Raw genomic sequence first — 14,058 nt, 5'->3', positions numbered from 1 at the left:
TATATTTTTTCGATGAGGAATCACCTCCTTAAATGTTTTACATTTATTCAGTTACATCCTGTATGTTCTTTCGTTCTCTTGGAAAATGTTCTTCCCCCTTGACCTATATGGATCAATGACTTTTTGTCTTCAAATTATTACTATTTAGTCTTCAGTCAAGTACCAACTAAGTCCATTAACAATATCTGAATGGCTGTGTCACATTCGATAAAAAAGTTACGACGTGCCTTTGTTCCTTTATTGCATTGTTTCTGTTGCACGACTCTATTTTTTCTTATTAGTCAATGGGCTATGCTTGAAGACTGGCAGTAAACAAATCTAAAGCAAATACGACTCTATTTTCTTCAAGAGTCTCTCAATAAACAGTATCCAGTGAATAGCCCTATGAATATTCTGAACCAATTTCTCCTCTGCTGAAACAGGTTTTCAATTCTTCGTAACAACGGTCCCTATACGAAGATTTCCTCATTTATTTTCCTACGTGTATTTCTCCAGTACTCTTTATGTTTCTCATTGATATATTTCTTGAGCTGTTTTTCTATCATAGATTTTCATATCGCCCTACCTGTTTCGGACTCATATGGAGTTGATGACCAGTGCCTTGTACATTCCTGACTGGAGGTCAAGACTTCGACCTTGAGAGTTGTTCCCATTGAAAGTTACGCTCTTCTAGTGCAAGATGTTCTACTTGTTGAAGGCACTATATTCCTTAGTTTGGTGAACAATGTTTTTATTAGTCTTACAGCCTTCACCCTCAAGTTCATCTTTCCACACCGACCTTCAATGTGTGTGGTACTAGCACTTCAATCCTTTCTGCAGAGTGAAATCCATTCAATACTCCTCAAATTTGCATTTAATCCTCCTTCCTTCTGTAACAAGCCTCACGAGTCGAACTAAATATAACAATTTTTCTTCTACTAAAAGACTCAATCGCATTTTTCCAGGTTCAACTCTTGTATCACGACCCCAGCCTAGGAAGGCCGGTTAACTTCGTGCTGAAGAGGTTAGAAATCTTGAAAGAGGAGGTGGCAGGCTTGCTCAGACCTCCCGATATTGACAGATTTCTGTCAAATTTTTGCAACTGGCAGAAAACTAAAAATCCTCCCGGAGATAGTCAACCCTTGCACTGGGACCATGCTCTCATCTTGACCGGATTGGATTTGTACGTTCGGGGAAAGCATGGAAAGATTTCGAATCAAGTGGTTGGTGAGTATTTATCAGTAGTTGGAAAAAGCTTTTGAAGAGAAAAGAAAACCCAGGGTTGCTTTTCTGATACGGTGTTTCCAAAAAATATGCATTCTGTTGGTAATGTTTTTTGACAAGAATTCAATTCAAATGCCTGTTGCAGGTTTGGCCCCTGTGGCTGGCATGTGCACCACCACCAGCAGTTGTACAGTCAACGAAGGAAGACATTTTGAAAGCGTATATGTAGTAGCTCACGAAATTGGACATAGGTAAGACTAAAATTTTATAATTCTGTCATTTAATAACGTACCTACTTGTTTCAAAAATTATCATCAATTTCCAATACATTCATATCTGTTTATATATCATTCCAAAATGTATCGACTTGATGGCCCTATCGTGAATCCGTGAGGAACACTTTTCTTCATGTCAGAGTAGGAATAAATGTTGTTTAAGTTTTCAATATGTATCATTCCAGATGAATATTTTGCTCGATTTTATCGAATACTTATTGTTGCAGTTTGGGTATGAGACACGATGGTCCATTAGCAGAAAATGATTGTGACCCAAGCAGCTATATTATGTCACCGACGCTGGGCAGTGGAAAAAATACTTGGTCCTCTTGCAGCAAGAGATATTTGCAGAAATTCTTGGAGTAAGTGCAAAACTTAGGATAAGTTTTGTTGGTTTTAGACCAGTGCTGAAGTAGGGACAAATACTTCCCTATTGGTAAACATAGACACGAACAAAGACATCATTTGTGGGATCGATAGAAAAGTCTTGCTTATCCTAAATAAACAGGTGTCTTTTACGGTAGTTCGATACAAAGGCAAACTTCTACAACGAAAGCCGGAAGAGAAATCGTTGTATATTTCTTTGCAGCCTTCTCTGCAAGAAAATTAGATCAAAATAGACCCCGAAAGCAAAGAATTCGATACCATACAGTACCATTTCAACCAGCCATAGGTCTCATCGGTTGTACTATGGTGAATCACAAATACTCCGTCAATGGAATTGGCAGGTAATATAAATCGTGCTTAATCAAGGTGAACAAGTTTCCGTTGCACTACTAACCTCATCGAGAAAATCATCCGATTCCTCGACAATAAAGAGACGGTAGTGGCCGTATTTCATCAGCCTTTGCTGAAAAAACTTTAGATTTACAATCTATGTTATGATCGTAAACAGAATATCATCTACGACTATTTCAATGAGACCATTAGGTTCAGAGTCAATAATCACTCGTAATGCATAGCCTTCTCGATGTTCTTGACGGAAGAGAAGTAGATTTTCAAGCTAAGGTAGATGCCCTTGTCATCGTGGCAAGGACCACTTCGAAAAGGATAAAGAATTATGGATGAGATTCCCAATTTGTGCTAGAAGGAGCAGATATTTGTGAATCCAATCAAAACTGTGGTCATCTCCTTTTCCTGGAAGAGGAATCTTGGTAATTCCACCCCTCTTTCTTTCAATGGTGAGGATATTCCATTTGTCACGGAGGTGAATATAAATATCAAGAGCAATTTCTGCCTTGATTTATCATGTGCAAATGTTGAATTCTGCTATTTGTTAGGTTAGGTTAGTATCTCTTGTACTGATTAACCTTTCAATAAAAGCATTTATCATTACTATTATCATTATCCTTGATAAAACCTGGAATTCTCTGAATCACATATAGCGGTTTTTGTAGAACCTTATAGTGAAATTTCACACTACACTACATTTTTGCCGCCCTCCTCAGTTATTTTTCTCTCTCAATTTTGGCTACTTGATGTTCCAGTACTCCCCAATCCAGATGTCTGCTGGACCATGGAAGTTCAGCTGGTAAACTGGACCACAGCGCTGAGGGAGCTTTTCCAGGAGAACGGTTCGATGCAAATCAACAATGTAAGTAAAAATAAAAGTTCATTTCTATCATTTATTTCTGAAAGACACCCTAATTTACCAATTCAAATTTGTATTGAATCTGACACTTTCATACAGGCATGCTTAAATATGGAAGAGGCAGCAGGCATTCTTCTCAACAACCTTTAAATGACGTGTGCAGGGACTTGCACTGTGAAAGAGAAAGATATACGTGGACTTCTCACCCTGCCCTGGAAGGAACCACGTGCGGTAATAACATGGTAAATATCGCCCATTATTATCAACTATTCATTTCACTTTCAAAATAATATGACGAATCCCACTTCTGAAACAAAATTATTGTGAAAAATCCCACTTCTGATTCTGATGATTTAAATTTTTCTAGTGGTGTAGGGGCGGAAGATGTGTGGTGAAAGGTCTAGCCTTAACGGCAGCGTACGCTTCTCAGCAGACAGCCGCTCGATTGGGGCAAATCAACGGAGGATGGAGTCAATGGAAGCATTTCTCTGAATGCGCTTCTGGGTGTCTATTTGGCGAAGAGGGGCGACTCAGATCAGGAAGTACCGGAATCATGGTGTCTGAGCGAATGTGCAACAATCCTCGGTGAGTGAAGTGGCATTGAAGTTATAAATGAATCCCAAAATTCCCGAAAATATTTCACGAAATGCTCAATAGAGAAAAAATATGTTTTGTGACAGTAGAATCGCAACAGCTTTGTAGTAAAGGATAAAAAGGACTCTATCTAGTTTCCAGCGGCGACTCGTCAGAGGAGGCCATAAAATTTGAAGCTATTCATCGCAATAAATTAAAAGATATTGACAAATATAATTATGATTATTTTTTTCTGAAAATGCTTGGGTATCATTACTTTACCATTAATTTTTAATATAAATACATAATATGCCCGAAAAATACTATCACTCACTACGTAGTGTCGTACCACACTGTATCCTCCATCAACAAATCTCAAACGCACCGCCCACGAACGAATAACGAAGAAACCATCAACCCGAATTGCAAGGGAGTCAAGCCTCCGACCGCTTTGAAAACATAAGCTCCGCGAGACCGATCCAGCCAGCGACATACATCCCGATTTATAATTTTAGTTGCAGAAATTATAGCCTTAGAGGAGGCTAGCCTTCAGTTGGTCTCCATTAGTGTACGACTGCGTTTGTTTTTTATTTAATTATCCGGACGGGATGCCGTGACGGACCGGGACTGAAAAATATTTCGGTAAATCGTTTTAGTGTTTCTTGATAATATTTGTTATTTATGTATAAAACAGGCAGTATTGTATTATAGCAGTGCTTTTTGGCAATATTTTTAAAGTGTTTTTGAAGTGTTTTTTTTTCAATTTCAAGGTGTTTTCAGGTTTTCACTTTTCGGTAAGTTTTTTTTTTCCATTTATTATGGATAAGTTGGACGACATTAAAAAATCTGACGATATAGTCGATTGGTTGCTGACAAATAATTTTAAGTCTTTATCTTATGATAATAAATTTTATATTATTAAAATTCTGGGAAGGCCTCGACAAAATCGAGGATTTAATATTAGTTGGTACGATAAATGCGATGGGTTAAACATTATACGAAAAAAACTTTTTTGTTGGCCTTGTGTTACCTCGTTTTACAGAAAGACATTTTAAATCTAAGGAACATATATTTTCGTCTTGTAAATTAAAATTGTTTAGCAAACAAAATATAGCAACAGCTTCAGATACAGCTCAAAAAGATGGCATAATTTATTTTAATAATCAGTTCATTTATATTAAATAACTCAAAGACAACCTTTTTTCCTTGCTTTTGTTTTTTTAATGGTCAGTTTTATACGTATAATTTTCGTTAATACACAATTTTTGTTTGCATGTATGCAAATATTACGTATTTTGCTTTAAATAGGTGCGGTACCCCAAAAATGTTCGCGCCTCCGGCGGGCTTTTGTGTGTGTATATAGTCTTTATGACTTTAGCCACCCTTGTTCTCCAATGCACGAGCCGTCACTGCTAGTTTCTGAAAATGAAGTAATAAAAAAGTTAGACGTAAGTTGTTGATTGTAAGAACATTTGAATATTCAGCAGTACTGGAGCAAGAAAATAATTACTTTCAGAAGTAAAGGTATTCCAACTACCAACCATGACAAAATATGGGACGGAGTAAAACTTCCGTTGATCAGGCCCGACGGATCTGTGAATCCGTGGGTCTTCCGAAGAACACAATTATTTGAAAACTGCATTCGAAGGGACGGGGTCTAGCGTAGCTGATTTTGAGTAGGTAATACGACCCAAAAATGTTAATAGACATATTGGACAGCTTTCTTGCTCGATGTGAAGAATATTACGGAGAGGATCGGGAAAGTTAATGAAAAATACGATGTGGAATCGATATTCAGGCTAACAGATATCATCAGAGAGGGTCCAAGGTCATTTCATGACTTCGGAGGTCTTTTATTAACAGCGGGGCTTTACCGGGTCCCTCGTAGCTGTGGTTCTATCTACATTGTAACCATGGATCTCTGAACACGAGAGAATAGTCACCGATGAATTAGCAGTAGCCACGTTATTGCGTTTGGAAATATCAAAGTGATTGATAAACATTTATGCCCGAAAGGAAGAGGAAATTAATATTAATAACAGACACGTCCACTGCCGATGGATTAAAATCGGGGAACTTTTGGACCATTTGCTTTGAAGATAACCAGAACTTACTCTCTTTGACCTGAAAACTGCCACAAATTTCATAAAATATTGTATAAATAAATCACTTTATTTGCTGTGCAACATTTATATAATTGATTTAAATATTTTAGCCCCCAAGGTGCAGGTACAGACTGCGACGGACCATCCACAAGGTACTCGACCTGCACTGCCCAACAGTGTTCCAATGTTCCTCGGTTGACCATTCGGGAGTTTGCAGATCAAATTTGCAACAGAGTCAAGGACGTGGATAAGGACTTGACTGGATTGGGAATGCAAAAAATCAGCTCAGACGGTAAGAATATGTAATATTTGAAGTCAGATAAAATTTAAGTGGAAGTATAATAGACTCCTGGTGGGGTTAGCTTCTTGTTTCCGGGTACCATATAGTTTATTTGAAAATCTTAAAAATGATGACGATTACCATTATTGAAATGATGAAGTTTTCAATCTAGTTTTGAATATTATGGGGATCTACAAACTGTCTTTTATTTTAGCCGAAGAAGCATGCTTGGTTTGGTGCCAAAAACGCAACGGAAGTACCAAAAGCAGAGGATGGACTTTTCCAGATGGAACAGCTTGTCAAATCCGTAGAAATCGTTATGGAATAGCAAGTTACTGCATCAAAGGTAAACATTGAATAAAAAATGGTTTACCTTCAAGTTTTTCGATTCTTATTATCATTAGTCAAGCTGAAGAAAGCTCTTAATTTAGAGTAAATGACTACGTTAGCTGCCACACAGCTTTCCTAGTAGTGACAGATGACACATGACAATAATAAATAAGTTTCTTTGTCAGAAGAATAGCTTTTGATGATAGAACGTGTGTGAATGAAAGAATGAACTTCTATGGTCATTTGTGTACTGCAATATTTATGTTTTGTTTTCTTTCATTTCTCTCATGGTTCAAATTTTGATTATGATTATAGCATTCTATATTTTTCATGGGATAGTGAAGCAACTGAATTGCTACTCAATTGTATTTTTTATTTGTAGCAATAATGAATTATAAGAAAGGAATCTATTGATACCTGTTTTGAAATTCTAACTTCCATAACTGTTGAAAGTATAATTTGTTCTATAGACATTTCGTCTAAAGAACATATTTGAATTTCGGGCAAGAAATATTTACTTCTATGTAAGTTATTTTTGTACATGTCATTGAAGTGTATTCAACTACGACTAATTTTCCATGATTTTTTCATCAAAAAACAACGACAGTATGTATTCTGAATTATTTTAGGTAGGTTTGCACAATTATTTCTCATTACAGGACGATGCGAAGAATTCATCTGCGACTCCTTGGAAGAGGCAGCGTTCGCTCAGTCCCCAGACCTGTGTCCCGTCGACAAAAGCGACAACGAGCTCAGCTGGAGAACAGGTTTGAGAGGGAGAGAGGGTGCCATCCGATGGAAAAGCGCCAGCGGGTGTCACTACAACTGCGTCTCGCCGGGATCTGGAATACGATTAGTGATGAGCAAGAAGCATGGCAGGTCCAGCATTCAGTTGTGTCAGCCGGACAAATTCGTAAGTGAAAGACTTTGAAAACCACTATAGGCGTCCAGTTTCTCTATTTCAATGAAGAAAATATTAGCAAGACAAAAAACTGATACATACTTTTATACTTGAAACATTTCGTACTTTCATTTGCTCTTGCTTTGTCTAGCAATTAAAAACAAAATATATTATTTATTGAATACAAAAGTGGAAGAGAAAATTGAAACACTTTACTATGAAGAGTGTTATAATTGACTATAATCACATTTACAAATCTTCTGTGGTGTTTCTAAAGGTTCTATATGTAGCCCTTTCTCTTCCGCTTTCAAATAATAGGTACATCTTTTACCGAATAGTCGATTTAAAATGATGGCAATACAAGAAGTTGGCAAGTTTGCTGTAGGTTATCCAATTTTTTTAGGGATGCAGCCGTGTTAAATCGCCTTACCAGCACGCTTCTATGGTATGCACAAAATATAAAGAGAGAGTGAGACGTCTTTCTGGGCTAGGGATGCAGATATCGCCAGCTGTTGGTAAGAAATTGTACTACCGCTGTATTATATTTTTGATGGCAAATAAAACCATAGTGGTGTTGTTGTTTTCTACTTGTTAAATCAATATATCGGGTTATCCATTTTTCGGTTTCAACAGTGAAATTAAATGGAACACACATGAATCTATGATTTCGATGAAACTGTCATTTCATTTCAATGCATGGACTTTGCCATTAAATGTGAAATACAATGACATTTAAACAAGACCGCCTCTAGGTTGGTTGCATCTATTGATCCTTCTGAGGTAGTTTTCGACCACTATTTCTCACATTTCGGGTACACCTCGCGAACACCTTGACGAATGTTGGTATTCAAAACCTCCAACTTCAGTGGATTATTCGCGTAGAAACAGTCTTCGACGAAGTCCAACAAAAAAATCTAAAGGAGTCAAATCAATTGATCGTGGTGGCCAATTGATGTCGTCAAAATGTGAAATCACGCGCTGTGGAAACTTCTCATGCAATAAAGTCAAAATCGGCCGTGTTTCACCACCTTGTGGAAACCATATATCGTCTAGTTCATAATCTTCTATTGCAGGTCAAAAAAAGTCGATTATCATACGGCCATAGGGCTCTGAATTGACGGTAACGGTTCTTCCAGCATTATTTTTGTAAACTAGCCCCAATATCATCTCCAGACCATAATGCACATCAGTCACTTTTTCTGGATGCAATAGTTTTTCTACAATCACTTTTGGGTTCTTTGAGCCCCATATGTGACATTATCGCTTTTTGACGTAACCACCAAGTTAGAAATGAACTTCACCGCTGAATAAAATTGTGTTCGAAAGATCATCATTGAAAGCTTGTTGCTCGAACAACTAATCAGCATATCTACGGCGTTGTGAATGGTCAGTCGGCTTCAATTGTTGTGTGGGTTGGACTTTGACTGGATGGAGGTGCAAATCCAAATGCAAAATGCGTCATAATGAGCCGTAAGATAAACCCAACTGCTGAGAACGCCGTGGAATTGACAAGTTCGAATTATCCGTCACACTTTCACTAAAAGAAGCGATAGTTTCGCCAATGCGCACATTCCGATGATGCACAGACCTTATCACATCTATAACGCTTCCAGTCTCTTTAAATTGCTTCATAATCCTGCTAATTCCTTGTATAGTACGTCGATTATGACGACCATAATCACCCCGTAATGCTCCAAACATGACCACGTTTGAACCACCACATTTTTAGTAGGTTTTAACTTTTTTCACGAGTTCTTCGGTTGAACGAACCATATTCGTACATGGCAAACTTTTCACTGAATAAATTATGCATATAACCCGTTACTACAATCCAAATTCTACTATCCTTAATAGAATTCAGGTTGGTTCGTTCCATATCTCCTTTAGCCACTTCTTTTCGCAACCACACAATTTTTTCGGTTAGATATCTATCTGTTGTTCTCTAATTACGTGTGTTCAATGCATCCATTCTAATTTCCTCACAAAATATTAATGATACCTAATAGAGTTGTTGGTATGGAGAGAAAGAAGCTAGAGGATGGGATGCAAGTTTGTATTCCTTGGTGACTTTATTGAAGCATCTTGTCTTTTATTATGTCCACCTGTTTCCTTCATAATCAGCAATCACCTGTTTTTTAGAGGATCCAGATAGACCTTGTCGAATAGCTTGCCAGGACGATTTCATTTCCCATAGGTTTTACCTAGTCAACGGAGAAGACGGATGGTTTCCATTTGGAACGGATTGCTCAAGAGGAACTTCCGGGAAAAAAGCATATTGCGTTAGCGGAAAATGTTTGGTGAGTTAACTTAGCAAGGATCATCGATCTTTGTTCATGAAATTTTCATTATTTGCGTAGGAATTCGGTGGTGACGACACACCATTGTCCGAAAGTGAATTTACTCTTCCCCTATTGTCCAGATCTCGGAGGTCCTTGTACAATAACGGCTCAATTAGAATAATGACGAAACTGAATCAAATGGAGTTGGAGGATATCATCAGTGGCTTACATAGGACTTTGTCAGGTACCTAATCAAATTGATTTTCTGGATATCCATTTTTTTATAACAAACCCACAGGAAGTATTCTACAGCTTTGTTCCCTTTGAAAATAAAATAATTTAATAGGGATATGCAGGCTATATGAATAAAAAATACAATTTTCCGTTATTCGGTAGTTTCCGTACTAGAAATCTCAATAACACAATCACTTTCAACTTATGCGACAGTAAACACCAAACAAACGGTATAACGTCACTTGCTCACAAACATCATCACTGTTGTTTGGTTAACTTTATTTTATAATGAATTCCGTGCGATCTGTTCAAATATACTCTTTTCTCCCGTTGAAAACGATTTTAAGAAGTTTTCCCATGATGAAATATTTTGGGCTATACTATTCACATAGACGTGGTTTCAATCACTTTTTAAATAATCCCTATTGGCTTGTTTTTCAGGAATAACTTCCAAAAGTACGATAAGCAATTGAACTCGGTTACTACTTACTACGCTATTCGAAGGCATCGATCATTGTGAAACGCTCCCTAATGTCGAGTTTTTAGGTTAATCTACTAACAGTACTAACCTAGCAGTTACAACTGCATCCTTTTGGATTAACCATAGAACCATCATGCTATTCAACAAGTAACTTTTGGTTTGATTGAAACAAATAGGCGAGTTCCTAATCTCTCCAGAATATTTTTGATGGATTGCTTCGACCAGTAGAAACGCGCTAACGTTTCGAATGGACTAATAATGAGTCCATCGAATCAGTCTATCAAACGAAAGAGTATTCCCCATCTTTGTTGTCGAATATGTATGGTTTTGTTGTTGTCTGTGTATACGTCATACGAGTCAGTTGTCATTGTGGTTGAATTTTTCCCACCGTTTTCTAAATGAAATGAATAAAATTCAAAAATAGACAGTATAAACATCAACTACATTTGACAGCTGACTGTATAATTACAAATACACATAGTAAGTGAATGATAAAATTAATAATCAATGTCATCTACTTGAATATCAGCTGATAGTAATGAAAATTATATAGAGTAGCCAACATGAAAAAGTATATGTGCTCCAAATGACATCGTCAGATATGGTTTAAAACGTTTATTATTGATAATCTCCTTCTGAATATTGAAATAGTCAAAAAAAACTCTTGTAGTTGTTTTCATATTCTGCTCTGAACAGGTTTTTATACACATATCAATGTTTCCTTTCCTAACTTATAATAACTTTGTCCTTCTTTTGCAGGTAATCCGAGCTATCCGGTGAAATATGACATTGATTTGAACAATCCCATACATGTAAACATGGACATGGAGCAGCAACATCACCCTCAAAGATACTTTAGAAGCGAAGACTACGTGAATTTCGCCTAACTTCGGAATATTTTCATATGTGATTATTCTTGTAGATTTCATATTTTGGTAGCCTATGGACGACATTTATAATAAATTTCTTTTACTTTTTGGTGATGTTTGTATTCATTCTTCTTTCTGAGTTGATGAATAATGAACGTATATTAATAAATTAGTACATTGACTGAAGTGTCTTGGTATCTCCCAAAATTTGACTCGATCCGATAATCATCAAGTACATTCCATCGCTCAATACAAGATTGCCTTCAGCCCTGAAACGTTTGTCTCGTTGAGGGATACGCCTGGTCGTCCCCAATCCAAATTTCACTCCATGACAACTACGCAAACATAGCGCATTTATGATCAAACACTAGAAAACGCTGTTTCAACCCTTCTAACAATGCTTTTAGCCCAGCTTCACTGATGAGATCTACTAAATCATGAATGATTTTTCAAGACTTTGGTTTCAACATATTATTCCATTCATTCTTAAAATATTGGCTTTGTATTACATGGCTGGAAGCTACTAAGAAATCAATTCGCAAATTAAGTTGCCTGGACGATTAATTTTATGATGATCTATCATTGGGATTGACACATTACACATTTGTTTCCACCCGTCACCGACAATAAAGACAAGACTTTTACGTTGCTAGATGAATAGTTACGGCCCAACGATCACTTTAGTTTTTCAAGGTTATATTGAGCATCGAAGCCAATTCTACAATTTTCAAACGGTATCTAATATAAGCAAGAAGTAATTCTAAAAAATATTCTAATTCTACAGTTGTGACGTTGAAAATGTTTAACAGTTATTAATATTGACAGTGTGTCAAGCAGTCAATTACATACCAACATTCCCATCATCATGTCCGGACAGCCTTTGTTGCTGAGGTCATTGAATCAAAAAAGAAGAAGAAGATAACCTTTATTTTTTTTTATGGGATTCCCTTGCTCTGGTATTAGCTGTCAAATTTTTTGTGTATTACGGAATCTACGTATTATTAAACAAGCAATTGAGTTCAAGTTTCGATTTCGTGTTGGTTGAAGCATATTTGGTTCTCATCATTTAAAAACAAAACATGGGTGAGTTAAGTATATCTAATGTTGAATTTATGCACACTCGATTAGGAAGTGACAGTTGAGTTGAATTTCTCACTTTCTAATGGACACGTCAATACTGAAAAATTTACAATTATTGAGTAACAAGTGATGAGTGAAAGTTGGCTAACAAACCAACTTTCAACTTTCTTACTTCAGTTGCATACTATTTACTTGAATTTTTGATGGAAATGCACGAATGCCATCGTTTTTTGGTAAAGAAAGTTTTTGCCCTTCTACTTCTCCATCTTGATACAAAAATGTGGGAATCTTCCACTTGCTAATTGAAATTCATTTATGCTAATTCTGTGTTCATAAATTCGCTTCAATTTGCTTTTTTAAAGGAATTATGGAGTATCATAACACTCATATTAAAATAAAAATGCATAATTCACATCTTGCTTTTTAATATTATCCTACCGGCCTACATTATTACATTGAGATATTAATAGCCTGTTTCTTTCTAGAAAACGCAGCAGAATACAGACGAAGCACTCTTATTAAGACAGAGTCTTGGTTCAGTTGGTTGATAAGGATCATCAAGGAGTTTTTCTCATTCGGAAGAACTACAACCAAGACAGTCATCAACAAATTTGACAGCAAGATTTTCCAGGACGAATTAAATAACGTCAGTTCGGAGCAATTTTCTCGTGGTTTAGCCAGATTGGTCCTTAGAATCATATCCTTTGGTTTCATTAATTAGATATTATATTATTTGTCGAGATTGAATAAATACAGATGAAAAATTAGTAAAACTTGTTGATATCTGACCTGAATTGTTTTCATCACAGGTTTAGGTTTTCATTCTTTTTCAACATCTATTCTTATGGCACTACAAAAGTTTAATATACAGACGAGCAACAAAGAAGATACCATAAAATATAAAAGTTGAACTTGGCCCTTAGGCTTCAGCAATAATGAATATTGTTTGATAGATCCAGATATGTACTTCATCACAAATAGAAAATCCTATCATTTTCAAAAATGAAATATATGTAAACTTGGAAAGTATCTTTGTGTGATCAGCAGATGGAATTGTACTATTATAACAAGTTATTCCAATATTTCGATAAAATTGATATCATCTTTAAGAAAAATCTACAAAAGTTATATAATAGTAATTTATTTTTAATTTACAAAATGGTAAAAAATTACTATTGGTGAGGATGGTCGTGTCAAAAAGTATGTCAAGTTTATACAAAGAATACATGTCAATATAATGAAACACTACATTAAAAAAGGTGAAATCCTTCACTAATGCAAAAGGATTCCTAGAAATTTTCCTGATAATAATTCGAATTTGTTTTAAATTATAATTAACCTGCAGAAACCATGTGCTAAGAACCAAAAAGAAATAGAAACATGGCACTGATACCTATCAAGGAATTTAGTTTGAGAACAAAGTTTGTTTCATTTGTCTACGTTGAAACTATGGAACAATTAGGAACATTGAAAGGGTTAAATTTTTAGAATTTTTGGGAAAGAAAGTATTTGGCTTCCTACTACTCCATCCGGATTGGTACTGAAGAGCCCCAAGACAAGTGTCTTAAGGCGAAACATCAATGTCTACCAATGAGGATGACAGTGTTCCATGTAAGTGAAATTTTTACCTTTCATTTTAAATTGTGTAGAAATTCTATGAATCATATCTGACTTAATCCCATAAGGAATGTTTGGAATAGAAACTGAGTAGAAAAAAGTGTTTTTTGTATAATTCAGTGTTCATATGAAAATATTTGTCTCAAAATGATTTTCTTTCCTGTAATTTAATGTTTATATGAAAGTAGCTGTTTCAGGAAAACTTTTTCTTCCAGTTTGTGTCTGGAAGGTACCTCTTTG

At 36.0% G+C, this 14,058-nt stretch overlaps 1 protein-coding gene across 4 annotated transcripts in view; it reads left to right on the top strand.

The window, feature by feature from the left end:
• The window catches only part of stl (ADAMTS metallopeptidase stall), a 44,636-nt gene extending 33,408 nt beyond the window's left edge, over positions 1–11,228 (top strand). For all 4 annotated transcript variants that reach the window (XM_074176408.1, XM_074176406.1, XM_074176407.1 and 1 more), the window contains 13 exons: positions 945–1,206; positions 1,349–1,454; positions 1,706–1,840; positions 2,966–3,072; positions 3,169–3,311; positions 3,437–3,654; positions 5,858–6,039; positions 6,242–6,373; positions 7,017–7,270; positions 7,662–7,773; positions 9,398–9,555; positions 9,616–9,781; positions 11,012–11,228. In XM_074176408.1, coding sequence (XP_074032509.1) covers positions 945–1,206; positions 1,349–1,454; positions 1,706–1,840; positions 2,966–3,072; positions 3,169–3,311; positions 3,437–3,654; positions 5,858–6,039; positions 6,242–6,373; positions 7,017–7,270; positions 7,662–7,773; positions 9,398–9,555; positions 9,616–9,781; positions 11,012–11,139 — 2,103 coding nt within the window. In that variant the 3' untranslated portion in view covers positions 11,140–11,228. The remainder of the gene's footprint in view (positions 1–944; positions 1,207–1,348; positions 1,455–1,705; positions 1,841–2,965; positions 3,073–3,168; positions 3,312–3,436; positions 3,655–5,857; positions 6,040–6,241; positions 6,374–7,016; positions 7,271–7,661; positions 7,774–9,397; positions 9,556–9,615; positions 9,782–11,011) is intronic.
• Positions 11,229–14,058: the final 2,830 nt, after the last annotated feature.

Source organism: Leptinotarsa decemlineata, unplaced genomic scaffold (genome assembly GCF_025532065.1).
Source record: "Leptinotarsa decemlineata unplaced genomic scaffold, Ldec_3_MD MMD2_tig00001719_RagTag_RagTag, whole genome shotgun sequence".
Taxonomy (NCBI): domain Eukaryota; kingdom Metazoa; phylum Arthropoda; class Insecta; order Coleoptera; family Chrysomelidae; genus Leptinotarsa; species Leptinotarsa decemlineata.
Note: the sequence above shows the minus strand (reverse complement) of the source record. Positions and strands in the feature narration are given on the sequence as shown.